Raw genomic sequence first — 19,513 nt, forward strand, 5'->3', positions numbered from 1 at the left:
TTTTTGGAGGTCCAGACAGACAATATCCACAGCCTTTCCCTCATCCAATAGTCAGGTCATCAGGTTATAAAAGGAGATCAGGTTCGTCAGGCAGGACCTGCCTTTCATAAGCCCATGCTGACTGGGCCTGATCCCCTGGTTATCCTCTATATATCTTCTAATAACACTCAGGATGATCTGCTCCATGACCTTCCCTGGTACTGAAGTCAGGCTGACAGGTCTATAGTTTCCCAGATCCTCCATTCTGCCTTTCTTATAGATGGGTGTTACATTTGCTACCCTCCAATCCATTGGGACCTTCCCAGTGAGCCAAGACTTCTGGTAAATAATGGAAAGTGGGTTGGGGATCACATCTGCCAACTCTTTCAGCACCTTTGGATATAGCCCATCTGGTCCCATAGATCTGTGTCTAATTGGTGTAGAAGGTTTCTGACCACTTCCTCTTTAATTGTGATGACCTCATTCTGCATCCCCTCCCTGTCTCCTAGCTCATGTGGCTGTATATCCATGGAGCAGGTAGTTCCACTGCTAAAGACTGAGACAAAGTAGGTGTTGAGCACCGCAGCCTTTTCCTCATCCTTTGTTACTAAGGTTCCCTTGGCATCTGATAAAGGATGGAGATTTTCCCTAATCCTCCTTTTGCTGTTAAAGAACTTACAGAAACATTTTTTATTATCCCTAACAGCTGTAGCTAGTTTGAGCTCTAGCTGTGCTTTGGCCCTCCTAATTTTTCACCTTGCATAGGTTCACTTCATCTTTATAGACTTCATGAGTGACCTGTCCCCTCTTTCAAAGGTCATAGACTCTCTTTTTGTTCCTAAGGTCCAGCCAAAGGTCCCTATTTAGCTGGGCTGGTCTCCTACCCCACTTACTTTTTTTTTTGGCACATGTGGACAGCCTGCTCCTGTGCCTTTAAGACTTCTTTCTTGATGTCCAACCTTCCTGGATTCTTTTATCCTTCAAGGCAGCCTCCCAAGGGACTTTCTCAGTCAGTCTTCTGAGCAGGTCAAAGTTTGCCCTCCACAAGTCTAAGGTGAGTCTAAAGTGGCAGTTTTACTAACCCTAAAACTCAATCATCTCATGATCACTGTGCCCAAGACAGCCTCCAACCTTTACTTCTCCCACAAGATCTTGCCTGTTCACAAGAAACAGGTCCAGGAGGGTACCTTCCCTGGTTAGCTCATGTATCAGCTGTGTGAGGAAGTTATCCTCCACACATTAAATGCTACTTGTAAAAATTAGAAAACAAGTTCTTTTTTCTTAACTTTTTACTGCTGAATGGAACACAGTTGACAACATCACTTTAAAAAAAATCCCTGATTAAAACCTCTGACACTGACAGTGTTATTTTTCTACTGGCCTGTTTTCAGTATTTTATACCTGCATTTTTAATGATCCATTTCTGATGTTTAGTTACTGAGCTCCAGCATCACAACAGGATCACCGTAAGAGATTAATGTCTTCACAAATCAAATCTAGACAGGAACAGTTCAGCTATAGGCTTGAACTGTGGTTCTGGGTCTTTGAGTCACTACAAGAAAAATCTCCTGTGTACATACTGGAGAAAGAGGCATGAAAAGTCCTTCCTTCAGGTACGTGAGGGTGTATAAGCTAGCACTCCCTCTAAAAGATTGTAGGTGTCTGGCATCTGACAACTGGTGAAATGCTAGTGGCACTGTTTTCTCAGTTGTACTTCTCAAAGGCTGCTAAGTCCTTGGCTTCACCTTGTAAAATAAAATTGATATTATGTTCCTCTCACTGAGGTTGTAATTCTGTGTTAAGTTTGGGGGTTTTTTTAAGGAAAAAATTCTGACAGGTTGCTTGTGTGCTTTTATATGACACCACAAGGAAGAAAAGGAAGCATGGAAGTGGAGAGAAAGGGAAAACCTGGAAACCAAAACTTGTGGCCCAGTGCTTACAATTCACAGGCACGAAGTTGCAACCCCACAGCTATTGCTTTGATCTATCTCCCTATTAATTCCTCTTCCCATTATAGAAACCCTGACATTTCACTGGTATTCAGATGTGATTAAAATACATTCTCATACCTATAAATAGAAATGTTGGTTCAAGCACTAATTAAAAACAAATTTGGCATTTGGAAACCTGTATAAACAACAAAAAGGTGCAGTAAACAGCAACAGTCAAAATTATGTCTCTATCTATCTATCTATCTATCTATCTATCTATCTATCTATCTATCTATCTATCTATTTTCTGCTGCTCTATTGATCAGCATGCTAATGTTTGGATTCTGAAGTGTTTGTAAGTGTCCACCCAGCAACTTCAGCATGAGTAGCATGAGAGATTTTGCTCTCTCCTTCAATTTTAATTATTGCCATAAACTTCCAATTATAAAGGAGTAAGTCATGCACACTGACTTTCTGTAGCCTTCACAGCAGTTTTTAACTATCTATCTATCTATCTATCTATCTATCTATTTTCTGAGGAAAAGCTACACCTCTGCTCTATTGATCAGCATGCTAATGTTTGGATTCTGAAGTGTTTGTAAGTGTCCACCCAGCAACTTCAGCATGAGTAGCATGAGAGATTTTGCTCTCTCCTTCAATTTTAATTATTGCCATAAACTTCCAATTATAAAGGAGTAAGTCATGCACACTGACTTTCTGTAGCCTTCACAGCAGTTTTTAATTAAAAAGGAGTCAGATATTATGTTACATCTACTGTGCTCCCTCACTGCACATCAGTTTGATCATAAACTACTTCATATCTAACCCTTGTTGATATATAAATTTACACATCCGTTATTTTCATGACTAATTACATCTTCTACTACATACTTGAAGCAAAGACTCATTGGGTGCTTTCAGCCACATCTGCTGCTGCCTTAATTGTCACAACCGTCTCAGCTTGACAAATCCATTGGATGCTACAGAACAACCAGTGCTGCACATGCTAAATAAGGATTTACTGATTTGCTCCCCAAAGACATAAGGCTGCTTGGATCAGGGATGCTAGCCTCGTATGTGCCTGTGATGGGGAAGGAACATTTACAGTATCGTATAAAACAGTGTTTTACTCTGGGCATATCTCTGGCATGTATTAGAAGTAACTCCAAAGAACTGATTCTCCCCCTTAAACTCTTGCCCAAAACCAGAACATAATGTAGTCTTCTGGAAAGCAAATTTTTCTAAATCCTTAATGAGACTTTGGAGAAGCTGAAGATGAACTGTATGGGCTGACCATGGGGAAGAGTAATTTTGGACTATAACAGACACAATTACATTTTGGGACAACAGACATAACTAAAAATTAACTAGGTCTTAAAGCACATTCAGCATGACCTAGTGAGGAATTTAACACTTGAGTGAATGTTCTGCCCAAGGTACATGTACAACAGTAATGACATCTAACCTGTACTCTCTCCTACTACCATGGTATACAAACATACCTTTACAAAACACACACACAAATACTGACTAATTAAGGCTTCTGAAGATGTTAAGAACAACCCATTTCAGATTCAGACATAGTAAAAAAAGAAGTGGAATGAGCCTGGATCTTAGAACTCCTAGACAACAGTGCAATAGTGTATGTTAGAGATAGATACATTTTTTAATTACCTCAGCATCCTGCTCCCGGAGCTGGTACGTTTTCTCTAAGTACTGCAGTACTCTAGGACACAATGTCCTCTCCTCCAAGAGAGACTCCAGAAGTAAGACCAGCTGGTCAGGGAGAAGCTAAGAGGAAAATAAATGCCATGTGTGAATAAAGATCTTTACTGAATGAGCAATTAAATGGAAACAAACCAAAGAGGACAAGGTGGTGATACCCCATGTACTTACAGTATGTGCTTGAAATACAACAAGAACTTCTAGCTGGTTTCTGAAAAACCTCAGGGTTTATGTGTCTGAAAGACTCTTTGCTGGGGCTCAACTAAGACTACTTTTCCATGTTTTTCATTACTATAGTTAAATCAAATGTAAACCATGTTCATCTTATTGAAACAGAATCACAGCTTATTAAGTAAGACTTTTATGGAATACATACGCTAAGTAATTCCTTTTTGTTTGATCTTGGAAGAAATAAGAGACTAATTTACAGTGCATAATTTCAGGAATCATCCAGAGATGAGTGTGCTATTTTTAAAAGTAGCATTTTTATCTGTGATATAAGCAACTACGTGATATTCTTGAAACTTATAAACACAACACAAATAAGTGACCCACAAAACAAACCTTGTACATTTTGAGGCATATTCTAGTGTAATGAGTCACAAGCCATCCATCATAACATGCTAAAGACATATGAAAGTTTCATTTGTGGCGCACACGGTACCTATCTATGTGTATATATTTAGTAGTTTGTCGACTGACTCCAGAACATTTTCAAGTTGAACGTAATGTAACCGAAAAAGAAAAAACACAAGAAATCTGATGTGGCAGTGCTTAAGTGCTCTGTTTAATAGGCTTATTGGATGAATAAATAAATAATTCAAACATTGCTCAGAGAGAAATTACACCAGCTGCCAGGAAGTATCTATTGGGAAATTGAGGCTTCAGTGTGATCAGTCAGAAGTTTATAATATGTCCCAAAGCTCTCCCTGCTATTCATCATTGCGGGGCACCAAAGAGATAGGGGGAAGGGACGAGGAATGTGAATTTAAGCTTTTGTACACAGAAAGAAACCAGCACTGCTCACTTCTGATGTTCTCCAGGCAGATTAATTAAAAAAGATATTTTAAAAGGTACAAAATGAAATTGTCTCTTCCAACAAGACACTCCACAGCCAGCACTGTTCATGTGAACTGAACAAGTCTGGATCCCTGATCTCTGACAGCAAGCCCATGAAGTTATCAGGAATCTTCCGATAAATCTTAATCTGCAAAATATCACTAATGTCTAATGAAGCAACAGGACTTCCCCCCATAATCCCTCTCCCCCACCCATCTGTTTTAGTCTGATATAATTTAGCTTCAATGCCTATTATAAGAATAAAGAGGAGATATCTAGGAATTCAAATATTTGGTTTCCTTGCATTTTTTATTTCCTTCCATATTTTTTTTTCTTACTGAACTTATACTCTTGGAGACTGAAAAAACCTCCCATCTTCCTGTCTCTTACTGCAATATTTTCTAAGTGATATGAAAGCCTGCCAATAAAATGGAGTTATTAAATATAGTCAGACATTTTAAAATATTGATTATTTCAATTTTAGGAGAACTACTAAAATGCCAATGTGAATGTTTATTGTACAGTCCAACAGCAGTTGCCTGGGGGATGGTAAGACACTCTAAAAACTAAAACAGGGAAGGCTTCTGGGAAGTGGCCATGCTTGGAGACTGAATTAATTCTGAACACTAATAGAATCTGAAATGTTGCAGAACACCACATGCAGAAAGGTAACTTTTTCTGCTAACTATAAAGGCAGCAGAACAATACTTAACTTGTAGAAGCTGTAGAAACAGCTGCTTGAATACATAGGTGCAGAACAGCTGAGAGTTAATATTTTATAATTTATATCCAGTGTAATTTATACAGATTTACCCACAGAAAGCTATTGTTTAAGATAACATTACAGAATCTCACTGAAGCCAACAAAAATACAGCAGCAGAGCAACAGCCATGTCCTGAATTTACCTCAGCCTAATGCTGCATTATGGGTGAAGAGTTTTCACAATTACGGGTTGAACCCTCACCAGTTTAGGTTTGAGACGGCAGAGAAAACAATCTGAGAGCATGGCTTCTGTTCTTTTCCCACGTTCCAGCTTCCCAAGATGAGACTTTATATGCCAGTTTCCAACTCAGGGCTTAATTAAAGTCCAAAGCAGGAGGTAGCAAACACCGTCAGAGAGAGTGAGGGCACCAGCAGAAGAAATGCTGATAGACCTGTAACCGAAGTGGCGCTAGTGGGCGCAGCTATTCCATTTTGTTCTCCCACTACTTCCAACACAAAAGGAGGAACATTCATAAAATTGCCCTCAAATTTTCAGTCAAAAAACCCATACCCTATTATTTTTTGTGTTCCCCACAGACCATTTGTCCCACCCCTGTTACTTCTCATCTTTCACACCATGAGAACTGCTTGGGGTACATGCTGTCAATTTTTCATTTGTTTGCCTTATGCTTAATACAGAGGGGCCCTTGCTTTTAAGTGCTACCAAAACATAAATGCTGGAGAAAGCAAAAAGTAAATTTCAAGCATTGGGAAGCTTTTTCCTTTACAACAATCGTATTCTGTGACTGCGTATTGAATGTCTAATATACGTGTATGTGCCGTTATTAAAGTAGATGACTTCCATCAGGAAATGTGATGAGTATCAAGAAATAGTTTTTGTTACGGCAATGATTGCTGCAGCAGCATGTATTTATATTGTAAAGCAGACTGTAAAGGTCCTGCCCCAAACTATGCTTCCTGCATGTAAATCATACTACTTTTCCCAGGGTCCCCCCTCCCCCAGCTGCTAGTACTGACACTAAAATGAGGGAATAACTTAGTATGTTGTAATCAATCACACCAGAGGTTTTCTGTCACTTCCCATATAAATAATCATCATCCTCACTATAAAGCTGTATCCCAGCACTGTATACTTTATCTTGCCCTTGACTGAAAAACTTTTCCTGCAAGTCTTCTGCCTTTTCAAAAAGATCACTTTGTCCCACATCTAAATAGCCATTTGTCCCTGCTCCCCCTCTGATACCCAATGGGGTAGTTTGAAAGTTTCAATAATTAGGCTATTACCTTTAAACCAAACGACAAATAAAAGGGAGTATCAAAACCAGGTCTATATTTGAAAAAGATAAAATGAAGGAACTGAAAAATATGTAGCCAAATGGAAAATATAACTCAGACAATTATAGGAGCAGCTTAATGGGGCTGAGAGTCAACAGATACTGAGTATTTGGGAATGAAGAAAAAGCATACTTGTATTTTATTCTTATTAGTACACAAGACACTTAAATCATTACACTGTGTTACAAGAATATCTCAAGACATTAGTAGGTTTGAAAAGGTTTCTACAAATAATCCTGGAGCAAAACTGTAAATTTTCTGAATCCTGCCCCAGACTGTAAAAAGCACAGACAAATCTTGCCTCCTCAAAGATCTAGTATGGCAGCTACAGAGGTCATCGACCCCACATCCCAGAAGACCACCCATGCAAACGAACGTATCTATCAGTTCCCACATTAAGAAACGTAATATATGCCAGATTAATCCTTTATACTAGAAAAAAAAAGGGCCACTGAAACATTTGACTACTGACCTTTCACAGCCGTGAAATATGACACAGATCTATCTACTTGAGCATCCACAGCGCCAGTGCTTGCACTGCACCCCTAAGCCAGGAACACGAATCACTAAAGCAGTACAGCTGGTATGCTGAATATCCCATTTGCTCCAGCCTGCACTTGAATGAAGTCATTGAAAGCCTCCTCGGAGGGGAAATGTGCCTCAGACAGCAGCAACCGATTGACAGTGGCGTGATTTCTATTATTACTCCATTATCACACTGGGATCTGTGCCTAAATGAGCATACTTCCTCCCTGATGCCATTTCCTTTTATCCTGGCTCTAGTCTAAAAGCGGATCAATGGGAGTAATATACATGATGTCACTTCAATTTTCAGCTACTGCCTCCCTCTCTCGCATGCACAGATATATCTGATTCTTCCCAAAAATGGTTAAGAAATGCATGGGGAGACTCCTCTCCCAGGAAAGGGTTCTCTGCTATATTTGTCTGTGTAACCACAGCAAGGAACTGTTTACACTGAACAAAAACAGGGGAGAAAGGAAAAAAAAAAGTCACTACTGTGCACTGGAAATTGCTGGCTGAAATACAACACACACAAGGCCTAAAACAGAATTAAAGCAATCTGACCTTTGAAAATTATACAGAACAGTTTCAAGTTTCTAAGGCACAGTATATTTCCTCTGCATTTCTTTGGAAGAAAGTAGTCTTGTCCCCCCAAAACCCGTTAGATGTCTTTTCATTTACATTTTACAAGCTTTTCCAGAGTCAAACTGAATTTCTCCCCACCCCTCTTGTAGGAAAGAAAGGGAAAAACCCCACCTCAGAGTTCAATAGAGAATGGTTCCCTTCAGACAGAATTTCCTTATTAATTGCAGATAAGAAAGCACTGCTCCTAGTTTAGAAGGCAGGATTTATAGGGCCAGGCCATCTCTATGCCTATACTCTGAACCAGTTAAACAAATCCTTGAATGAATCCCACATTACAACCTCTCCACATAGACAATTTGCCTTGAGGGTTGTTTTCTGCAGGCTGCAATTAAACAAAAAACCTTTGTAAAACAAATCCCCCCCCTTCCTCAAACTGTCCAGAAAATTATTAGCTTCAAAATTCAATACAACACTATTTACTCAAAACATTTTTAGACAGACTTTGTCTTTGTTTACCTCAACCAATATTCTTCAGATACTGTTTTCATCTGCACAGGGACTTCTTTTAAATGACAACATGGCTATTCCACCTCCCTTCAGAAGCTAAAATGTACCCATATCGAGTAACAGAAGAATTCACTAAAAATGTCCAGGCTAACAGCTGTTACGTAGCATAGTATGATACACTACTTAAGAGAGTCTAACTCTGAAAAACTAGTCTACAGCTTGATTAATAAGCAGAAAAAAAAAAGTAATCTGCAGCTAACAAAAAAAGGCTTTGAACTGGTTCACAAAATAAAAAACATTCATGCCAGAGGCTGACAAAATTTCACAAGTGTGTAGCAAAGCAGACGGTTCTCTTTATTTGGGTCAGTTTGTTTACGATTTTCCTCTTGCTGAAAATTCAGCTGCCCTTCCAACATTTATGAAAGATAACTAGACTTCATTATATTTAAAAGCAGTATCTCTGTCTGTAATACATTCTCATCTACCTGTGACCTACACTGCTAGGGAATGTCCTCCAATTGTGTACAATTTTTCCTAATCCCTGCTCAGTTCCTGCTGTGCTTGGCAGCTCACTTTCCAATATCTATTTAAAAAAAACCCCAACCAAACCACCCACCCACCAACTGTACAGGTTTGGTTTTGTTTGTTGTTTTTTGTTTGTTTTGTTTTGATCATGCAAAAGAAATACCTATGAGCTTTGCTTTAAAAAATCTTACTTCAAGAAGTAATGATTGCCACAAGTTAATCAGCACTTAGTTTGCGTTACATCTCAAAATGCTGTTTCTGGAACATTTATATCTGGTATCACTTGCTTCATACTAGTAGCACATAAAAATGACAGTGAGAACAATTTATTTAATAAAGCATTGCATTTGCATTTAGTTCCCAGTTACTTTCACCTTTGTAACTTGAAAATTGAGGATTTCCTATTTTTGGAAGCATATAATCTATGTCAGAAATAATTTTAAGGCCACTAGATACTCAAATATAAAGGTTTGATTTATTCTGACCATGCATATGAAAATATTGTTGGATGAAAGACACAAATCCAAAAGAACTGCACAAACTTACCTATGCAAAGAAGTCAAATGGCCTGATCTCCAGTGACTTTTAACACTTCTTTTGAAATGCAAGGACAAAAATGGCAGTAATCAGAATGCAGCTCTCAACATGCAAACAATAAATGTTATGACACAGCAACAGTGTAAGGTGAGCTTCGAAGGGTTCAAAGAGGTTTGATGCACACGTTTGGTTTTAATTATAACTTGACCTGATACGGGCAACAGTAATGTGTCCACAAAGCAACAAAGCTTTGGCAACTTTTTCTAACTGAGCAATTTGTTCAGCATTTTTGAAAGAGGACTTACTGATGGGCAAGTACTTTACAAAGCAGGAGTGCTTCCTTCTTTGAGATACCCTGCTCAAAACCTGTCCCAAATTAATATTGATTTGTCATATAATTTCTGCATAACCAACATGGTACCTTCCAAAATGTTAGACACCCTACTGGGAAAGGCTCTTGGGACTATTTATGCACTTAATCATATTCATACAGGTTTTTTTGTCCTGTTGCATTTAAATGTGATTTTGACACCCAACAAATCATTGTACAAATCACATCATATTGCTCATACCAAACTGCTTGGTGCTTGTGCAAACTTAGAATTTTATTTTCTTACCACTGACAAATAATTGTAACATGAAAGCAAAAGCAGATAGGAAAATTGTGCATATATGTTGCAATACTGCGAGATGAGAATGCAAGAATTTAATTTTATCAGTATTTTAAGCTGACTTTCAATGGAAGAATCAATGGCAAAAAAGAAATTTTAAAGCTGTTGCATATTTGGTGCCTGATATTCTGGTTATGTGTTACTAGTAATGTTTTAAAAGGTCAGCCACTGCTAGTCCATAAACTGAACATTTTTTTCTGAAGCAATAGTATACACTATTTTCCCATAATTTACTTAATGGAGAGAAGATCCACTTATGAAGAAATTTAGCTTCTGCAATCTAATATAAATGCACTGAAATGTCAAAAATTATTAAGCCTTTATGAACTAACATTCTACTGAGCCAGCAAAATGAAAACCAGGTGGCCTCCACTACAGGTTTGGTCAGATTATACAGTGCTCTCCCTCAATCCTGGTTTTCTCAAAATATGTTTCACCGTAACTTTACCTGCAAGCATAATAATTTCCTTTTAAGCATAGTAGGCCATGCATTATCTATTCGATATAGACTATCAACTCAGCCACTTACTACTATGCTTTCAACATGTGCTGCTCCTGGTTTCAGATGAAATTCCACAGCAAGGGAAAAGTAGAGATAAAAAGCCAGATACCATGTCTGAAATCATGCTCCATAGGATTATTACTAAGATGCACTGGGAACAGACAGCATTGCTCTGACAAAAGTAAGCTGAAGCTGGCAACAGCAAGATCTTCAGTTACCCCTTCATCTCAAAAGTCCCAGCACTGGAGAGGTGGTCAGTACGTCAGCCCCACAGCTAGTCCTCCTCAACCACATGAAAGCAGCTGGCACTAAGACCGCCTTCTCATCTAACAGCAGGCCTAAGAGAGGCACTTAAGTTTCAAAAAACTGTTCATCTAACCACAGAAAAAAAAAGCGAAGGAGAACTCTGGTTTTATTTCCCATACTCTTAGACTACCAGAAATTAAAGGATTGATACAGAAGACCAACAAGTCTTAGCAACTGGTGGAAAGATTTCACACTCACATTGTAGCATGTGCTGAAGCAGAAATATTGCCTCATTATTTGTCCCACCCAAAACACTCTAGGTCTCAGCTGCTCCATGCTACGTGCTAATGCTGAGATAGTATAAACTATCCCACATTGAATGACCATCATCTGGAAACTAACAGACCAGTGAACATCCTCGGAGACATTAAAAGAATCCAAAAGAAACAACTCTTTTTTCTACCCTCTAGCTTTTGGAACAACAGTTGATGAGTCATGGCACATATAATTATACGAGTTGTTTTCAACATCTGTAGATCAACTGCATTTCTAGACCTCAGCTAGCAATATTTCTTCTGACCTTAAGTGCAGACTCAGAACAGGTTTTCCAACACATCACATCCATTTAATCCTTGGGGGGCGTAGAGGGCATTTCTTAATTTGCTAAGAGTGCAACCAATCAGATTGAGTCAACTTTCAGAAGGTATACACACACCTCCAAGCAAGCCTTAATCACAGATGACTGTACAATAGATGCAACTGTAACATGAGATCTAAATCTAGGACTACATAGGTGATGCTGGGAACTTAGAAGAGCAGTAGGTAGAGTCTGCAGTCATGAAACAACCTCCATTGACTGTAGATGCAGAGATGTCAATCCACCACCATTGACTTCTTGGATTCTTTTTTAAACTATGATCCTTCAACAGCCACGACTGAAAATCACCAGTTACCTGGGAGAAATCTTTCTTTGTGGCTCAAAATGATCCAGCTGCACAGCTGCTGCCACGTCTTAGCCCAACTGCCTCAGCATCTTGGATCAAAGCCTTTGGCACTTCCAAAGATAACTGCTCCTGAGCACACACCAGCATTCTAGCAACACAGGTCACCACACGTCTGTCATACTGGTCTTCTAGTTTCTACAGTGGTTTCCACCAGAATCCCCTCTATTCCAGCCACTTCAGCTGACACTGAGAAGGCCACCTCCAACTGCTGACTGAGGCTCACAGGCAACTTCCTCCATTCCAGCATTCTCCACACAGAGCACACAGACTTCTTAAGAGGGAGCCTGAACTTTTTAATGGGTTGATCTAACAACTTGGTCACAAGCATCACCAGCTTCCTCTCCAGATGCACACAGGTTTCTCAGTTTTGCTTGCTCTCAAACAAATACACAGCAGCATGCACTAAAAAGAACCCAAAACAAACAAAAAAAGAGGCAACCCCCCCACAACCCTTCCTCCCTCCCAAGAAACCCTTTCCCTTTCTGAAACAAAACACTCCACTGCACACTGCAGGGGGAGAGAAAGAGACAATAAACAACACATGACAGATGTGAGTTCACTGCTTATTGCACTTGTAGAAGCTACTCAGATTCTATGGTGATGAGTGTGGTATGGAAGAGCACAAGCGTATTCCAATACTTTTTCTTCTTGATTTAAAAAAGATGGACAAGATTTTATTTAAAACTCTTGTGGAAGACAATTACCACTGGGGGAAAAAAATAAAGCCTTTAAAAGATCTGAGGACAAGTGGATGAGTGTTGCATGACACTTTCACTATGCCCAGTGCTATTTTAAAAGATGCTATAGTTATTAGCCAGGATCTAGCTGCCAGATTTCCACTTTCAAAATCCTATATGAGAGCATAAAAGTAACCATAAAAATAAATCCAAGCTGAAACTTGCTGGGCTACAAGTCCAAACTGCAATTTGACTTATGGATTTTTAGCTTGAAGGACTGTGAGAAATTAAGTGGCTTGAGACAGGATTTGCACACCATTAGCATGGGCAGGAGCAGAACTTCTTAGTAAAAAACAAAACCAAAAAACGCACACCCACCCAAAAAACCCCAACACAGCAAACTAAACCCTGAAAGTTAGTTGAAATACTAATGTTTTCAGAAGTAATTATCAGACAAAATATGAGGAAAAGTGCTACATTCTTCTCATTGTTCTAAGACTTTCATAATGCAAAATAAGATACGTGAATTATTAAAAGGGAGTAGGACTCATTTTATCATGTTCTGATCCGTACTCCCACATACAGACACAACATTAATAATTACTTTTAGATCCAGATAGTGGATTTACTTCTTGACTCAAAACTACACCTTCATGCGAGAGCTACTCTATTCACATAAAAGCACTAGTCTCTGAAGAGCTCTGTTGAAAAAAAACCCCAAAATTAGTACTTTCTGTGACTACAAATGGTTTAATGGTTTTATGACAATGCAAGTGACAGAAAGAGAGAAAAGGTATTTTAGACATACCAAGCAACTATGAAGTTGATGAAAGGGTACGGACAAAATACACAATATTTAATACATAAAGTCCATTAAAAATTCAGCTAGGGCAAAAGTACAGGCTTTAAGTGATTTTAATTTCTATATAAAATAGGAATAAATGTAGTTTATTATGCTCATGTGTATTTGTAATAATAAATCTTTGAATAGTTCTTGCCTCTCTCCAAACCCCTTACTTTTTAATAGCTGTCACAGTTTGACTCAGGTCCGACAACAATGCTCTCGATCCCCCCTTCCCCCCAACCCAGGTAGGGAAGGAGAGAGAGAAAAAGAGAGAGACTTGGCTGGATTGAAAACTAAACTACACAGCTTTAATTAAAACACTAATGAATCATACAAGAAAATATATACAATTATATACAGATATATTCAGGTATGGGCAAAAACTTCTCACCTCCCCCCACCCCAGCAACTCCCACAGCACTTCCCTGAACTGGGAAGAGTCCCGAGGAATCCCGGAACTGCTGCTGGAGAAAGCAGAGAGTTATGGGGGTCACGACAGATCAAGCCTGAGGATCGATGGTGATGGATGAACAGAGTCCTCCCTGGACACCGGCCATGGACGGAAGAGAAGGGGAGAAAAAGAAGGAAGGAAGTTGTCTTCTGTGATCTCTGACCTTCCTCTGAGCTTACGTAGATATATGGAATGGAATATCTTTGGCCAATTTTGCTGTCCATCTAACTCAGCCTCCTACGGGGGGGTCACAGATCTCCCCATAGTGTCTGAGCCGGCAGAGTGCAGGTGCAGCCTTGAAGCCTCAGTAGTTAGAAAAACATTCCACTGTCTTATCAGCCTAGCAGAACACACTGTTGCTAGTTACAAGAGAGCTTACTGAAGGAAAAAAAATCAGTAAAAAGAAAAATTGGCTTCATCCTGGCTCAAACCAGGACAATAGCAAATCCCATAATTAAAAAAAATAAATAAATGCTGGTGGTGGTAGGTTGTTTGTTCTGGTTTTTTTTATGTATTTGTAAGGAAGATTCAGTGAGCTGCTTAAAAGACCTTGATTAATACCGCACTGTTGCCCCCTCACCCCTCATTAGATTTATACATCATATTGCAGAGTACCTGTAACCATTTAATGTATTTATAAAATGCAGATAGTTGCAAAACCTGGTTTTCAGAAGCAGATAGAAAGACAAGTCTTACTGCTGAAATAACCAAAGGTTCTAGATTCGCCATTTCAAGCAGAGATTTTCTATTACATTTTTCATCAATCACGTACTACAACCTTCATTTTTAATGATACTTGAACATTTCTGATGTTTTAAAAATTACTGAGGAAGCAAAGAGTAAAGCAGTTGTCGCAGGGAGAAAAACACCACAGCGAAACAAAACAAACCCAAACAAACAAACAACAAAACCCAAAACAACAAAACCAAAAAACAAACTAAATCAAAAGCCCCAATCTAAAGTGGCTACTGATTTTTACTCTATAATTATTATAGAAATTATTAAATTTGCTGTTATTAATTCCCATACTGCTTTTCTTTTAGTAAAAGGATCAAATGTGTGTAAAGCTGAGAGTGTAAAGGTTCACATCCCACTCCTGAGCCCAAGCACTTCTGGATTCCACTCCAGATGTTTCCTGTCCTGCTTAATCTGGAACTTTTTATGAGGATCTAGAAGAACTACAAGGGGCCACAGCAGGACTTCCTAGGAAGCAGGCATCCAGCAAACCACTGCAATCAATAGCACAGGAGCGTGTCCTCCACAGAAGAGCAGTTACTTACTCATTTATTTATTTCTGTGGCTTCATGCTACTTGACTTCTCACTCTTCAGGAGAGGACAAGGAAAAAATATTTATCTCCAAGAAGGATATGTGGAAAATTTGCTGTCCTATGGCCTCATTCCATACTCCTTAATGAAAGGATATTTCTCACTAACTCCAACAGAATATTTGGTCAACTAAAAAGAATGAGACCAGCACTTAATCACTGAAGTTACACACAAATGTGAAAACAATCAAGCAGATAATGCCAGGGAGCAGTGGGCTGGCTGTGCAGCAGTAGAGTATCATTTATATACAAATGGCAGGATAGCTGCTAAGTTAAGCACAGTGCTTCAACAGTAATTCAAAATCGTATCTACTAATGGAAACAGTTGACTGAAAGTTGGCATTAGCAAGAACTTAGAATGACACAACCAAGTTATTTACATGAAAAGTTTAAACAGTGCACTTCCACAACTAATTTAAGACATTGCTTGGTAACATGATCATTTAAACCTAATTCAAGATAAGTAATGAATGCTTTTGAACACGGAAATGCAACCCACTCCACAGTACAAGCAAAATATCTGCTTAGGATGGATCTTGTTCATAAGAAGCAAAGGCAAGTGCCCACTCCATCAGCTTTTTCCATCTTGTGAAATACATCTTTGGAAGTTCTATTTCAGGTACTTGTATGCTACTGTGGATAAAATGGACCTGAAGTTTCAATTATAAACTGCAATCAATACTTAGGTGTTTATAACTTAACTATTAAAACTCCTTCCAGCACTTCTCAGTCTGTAAGAGATTTTAAGATTACTTTCACTATCATTATACCACATAAAATGTCCAAGGCACTTCACTGACTTTAGACAAGTCTTTTTCACCGAACTGTTACTTTTCATAAAGGAAAGCTTAAGAATTGATTAGGATGAGCCTAATTACATTTGCAACTCCTTGAAAATAGGACAGCTATGGTAACAACCAGCAAATTGCTATGGCTACTTTAAGGAGTTTTTCTACTAGCATAATTAACACCACAGCACCACCTTAAATAACAGAAAACAACAGTGTTTTATTCTTTTTTTTCAACTATGCAGTAGAGATTTATTTTGCTGAGTGATTTTTTGCCCACATTGAAAAGCAATCACCTGAATATGTCTCTCAAAATCCTGGCCACTTCATGACCTAACGCAACAAAAAGTCAGCCACAATTTATGAGCACAACCCTGCAAACACTTTGCTGTCATTAACTTTGCCTTATGAGTACCTCCACTGACAGGACCAGCAGCCTACACTTGCTCAGAAGTTAACAGCATTTGGCCCTCTTAAGTGTTCCTTTTAAAAGGACATCCAAGGGTTTAAACAATGAATAGCAAAGTCAGGCTGCAACAGTGCGGTTAGTGTTTGGTTTTTTTCAAACTAGCTCAAAACATGAGGATTCTATATGATATTATACAGACTCATAGAGCAATCTCTATGGTATGCTGCTTATTATCTGAAGAATCTAATAAATTGACTAATTTGTACACAACTTCAGCCCGTCCAGTCTGAAAATACACTTAAATAAACAACATATTCTTGGAAATGTAACTCTTCCTACTACCCCCATGTTTTAAACACAGATACATGTGCTCCAACAGTGTGCCAGTTTTTAAAGCAATTTATGTGCACCACTGACTTAAGTCAGGGAAGCTGCTGCAGCACTGGATTTCAAATGCATACATACCTACAAGTCCTAGGAAGCTGGGAGCCGAAAGCACTTAGCTCTTCTGGAACTTAAGGACGTCACTACCATAGTATGTACAATTTAATGTCCCATGCAAAGGAAGCACTATGCACTGAGAGCTCCCTTTTCTCTTCCGTTTTCCTGGCAATCTTAAGAGTTATTTCACCATTGTTTGTTAAGAGGGTGAACTCCTGCCCACAATTAGGTTAGCTATGAATCTGTTTATCAGTCTTCTGCCAATTATCTTTGTCTACCCCAGAGAAGACAAAAGATCCACTTTAAAGAAGGAAAAAGATGTTAAAACAGCCTTAATTTCACCATTAAAAAATTTAACCTTGAAAAAAACATCCAGATACACAAAGTTGATTACATGGTTCTTACAACGTATTATTTTCCCCTGTAAACCGTTCACAAAGAAGTTGCCTGCATGTCATATACCACTAAAGTCAAGGAACAGAAGCCAGCTGTGCTGTAAATGCCCAGTCTGGCACTGGCAGGTAAAATGCTCTCAGCTGAGTATTGCTGTTTTAACATTACGGCTGAACTCTGCAACAGTTTTGAAATTTTCTTTCATAAACACTCCTTTAAAAAGTGATTAAAAAGTGATTAGTGATAAATCTGAGTTCTTAACTACTACTAAGTGCACACAGGTAATAGAAGCAAGAAGGTTCTATGAAAGCAATGTCACTGGTATTCCAAACAAGCACTGTAACCAGTAACAGCAGAATTACTCCAAGAATTGGTAAGGCATGTGACAAAAGAAAAGCAGTAGTATTGTGAAAAGGCCAAAAGACAAGGGTTTACTTACTGAAAATACAATTTCAGTTCCACTCAGTTGGTGAGATCACAAAGTCCTTTAATCTGATTATACTTTTACTGTGGTGCCTCTGTAATACTTTTCTTTAGACTACATTCACAAGCTCTTCTTCTTAATCTAAATCCAATCACAAACCTTGGGCATGCTCCACCCATGCAATTACATAGTGCTCCCAGTGATCATATTCCACGTCTTTCATTCCCTCCTCCTTGTCTGTACTGTAACTCTTATTTCAGTGTTCTTCTGGGAGCATTGTCTCTTATGTAATAATCACATTAATTAGAATTTTTAATTTTGGCATTTAAACAACAGAAAACAGTTTTGACAAATCTTAGAATTCCAGCAGCAATAACAACATAAAAGTAAAGCCCTTTTTCATCTGCCCCCGAACATATATGAACTTCTGAACGACAAAAACAGAAGAAGAAATGTTATCCTCTGTAACAAGATGAGAGTGTCCATTTGCATAAGAGGTCTGTTAATTTCAGGTGCTAGTGCACTGACTTCAAGGAAGTTTAAGCAATAGACATACCCTTTTGCTGTAATAGCTGAAGTACCAAGTAGGTGCACTGAGGTTTGGAAAGGGTAGCATGTATTTCTTAATCTTCAGAATAACTGCTCCTCATTTTATATGCTGTTTTAATGCAAATAAAGGCAATAAAAGGAAAATGTAGCAGCCTCTTGAAACTGTAGTTTCTCTTAATTATGAATACTACATAATTAGCATGCCTACAGTAAATTGTTAGTGCTGATCATGTGTGAAAGCCAATCTCAGCTCATAGGGAGTCTGGCTGGAATAAACAAAAAAAAGCAATGTAAATAAACAGGCTTAACAGTACATACTGCCCTTCTATATTAACTGTTGGCGGTTAAACTAAAATGAAAATTAAATTAAAATTAAAATTGTTAAAATACAAACAAAGGGTTTACAATGCTGATTAGTTTTGAATGTATCTTCATGGAGCAAAACAATAAGAATCCATACCTGAGAGGTATCTCAAGGGAAAGAACAGGAAAGTAACAACAAAGACATGTTGTGATATAATGGCATGCAATTTTTTTTCACAAAGCTACCCAAGTTACATACAGTGCTGAAAAAGGTTTTCTTTGTAAAATGTGTTTTCCCTTTTCTCAGTCTCCTTGGGATCCTTGACTGTACAGTTTGAATTAACATGAAAAGAAAAGGCGGGGGTCCTGGGGGTTGGAAAGGGGAGGAAACAAATCACAAAACTGTAACTGGTTATTCCAGCATTTACATGGCTAAATTTATATAGCTAAGGCAATTAGAGCTTATTGGCAGAACAGTGAAAATCACGGACAAATGGAAACATTCACTGCACACAATAAGGGCCTCTCAATGTATACAATGCCTCCTTCCTTTATTTCTTTTTAATTTTTTTATGCTTAGGTTTCCAGTTCCGCCAGCAAGCGGTGTCTGTACAGGCCAACCTTGCTGTGGTGGTGGTACACACATGCTATACATCCTAGCACAGCTCTGAATTGCAGGGGCAGACAGCAAAAAGAATTAGTTTAATCTAGAATTTTGATACATAAAATTGCAAAAGACATAAAGAAGCCGGCAAGTTAGGCTTCTGAGACCTCAGAAATAATGGCAAAACATACTGCTATATTTTAGCTAGTCATTTCTTGAATGCCGCTCCCTTTCTCCACTGATACCTGCTACTTCTTAGCACGGTAAATCAAATACTGTTCTCTGTTTTTTTAAAAATCAGCTGCAGGTTACTGTAAGAGAAAAATATGAACTTTGTTACTTTTTTTTAAATTATTATTATACATACATTGCTTGGGGTTTTTTGTTGTTGTTGTTTTTTTTCTTCTTTCCCCCCCACCCCCCCCTCCCAGTTCTTGGTGACTTTACAAATG

The 19,513-nt window shown here is 38.5% G+C and overlaps 1 protein-coding gene across 1 annotated transcript in view; it reads right to left on the reverse strand.

Annotated features, from left to right (window-relative positions):
* The window catches only part of LOC104397254 (chromosome unknown open reading frame, human C9orf3), a 170,106-nt gene that overhangs the window by 18,930 nt on the left and 131,663 nt on the right, over nucleotides 1–19,513 (reverse strand). Inside the window, exon 13 of the mRNA XM_010007203.1 lies at nucleotides 3,585–3,701. Coding sequence (XP_010005505.1) covers nucleotides 3,585–3,701 — 117 coding nt within the window. The remainder of the gene's footprint in view (nucleotides 1–3,584; nucleotides 3,702–19,513) is intronic.

Source organism: Chaetura pelagica, unplaced genomic scaffold (genome assembly GCF_000747805.2).
Source record: "Chaetura pelagica isolate M959 unplaced genomic scaffold, ChaPel_1.0 scaffold40, whole genome shotgun sequence".
NCBI lineage: Eukaryota > Metazoa > Chordata > Aves > Apodiformes > Apodidae > Chaetura > Chaetura pelagica.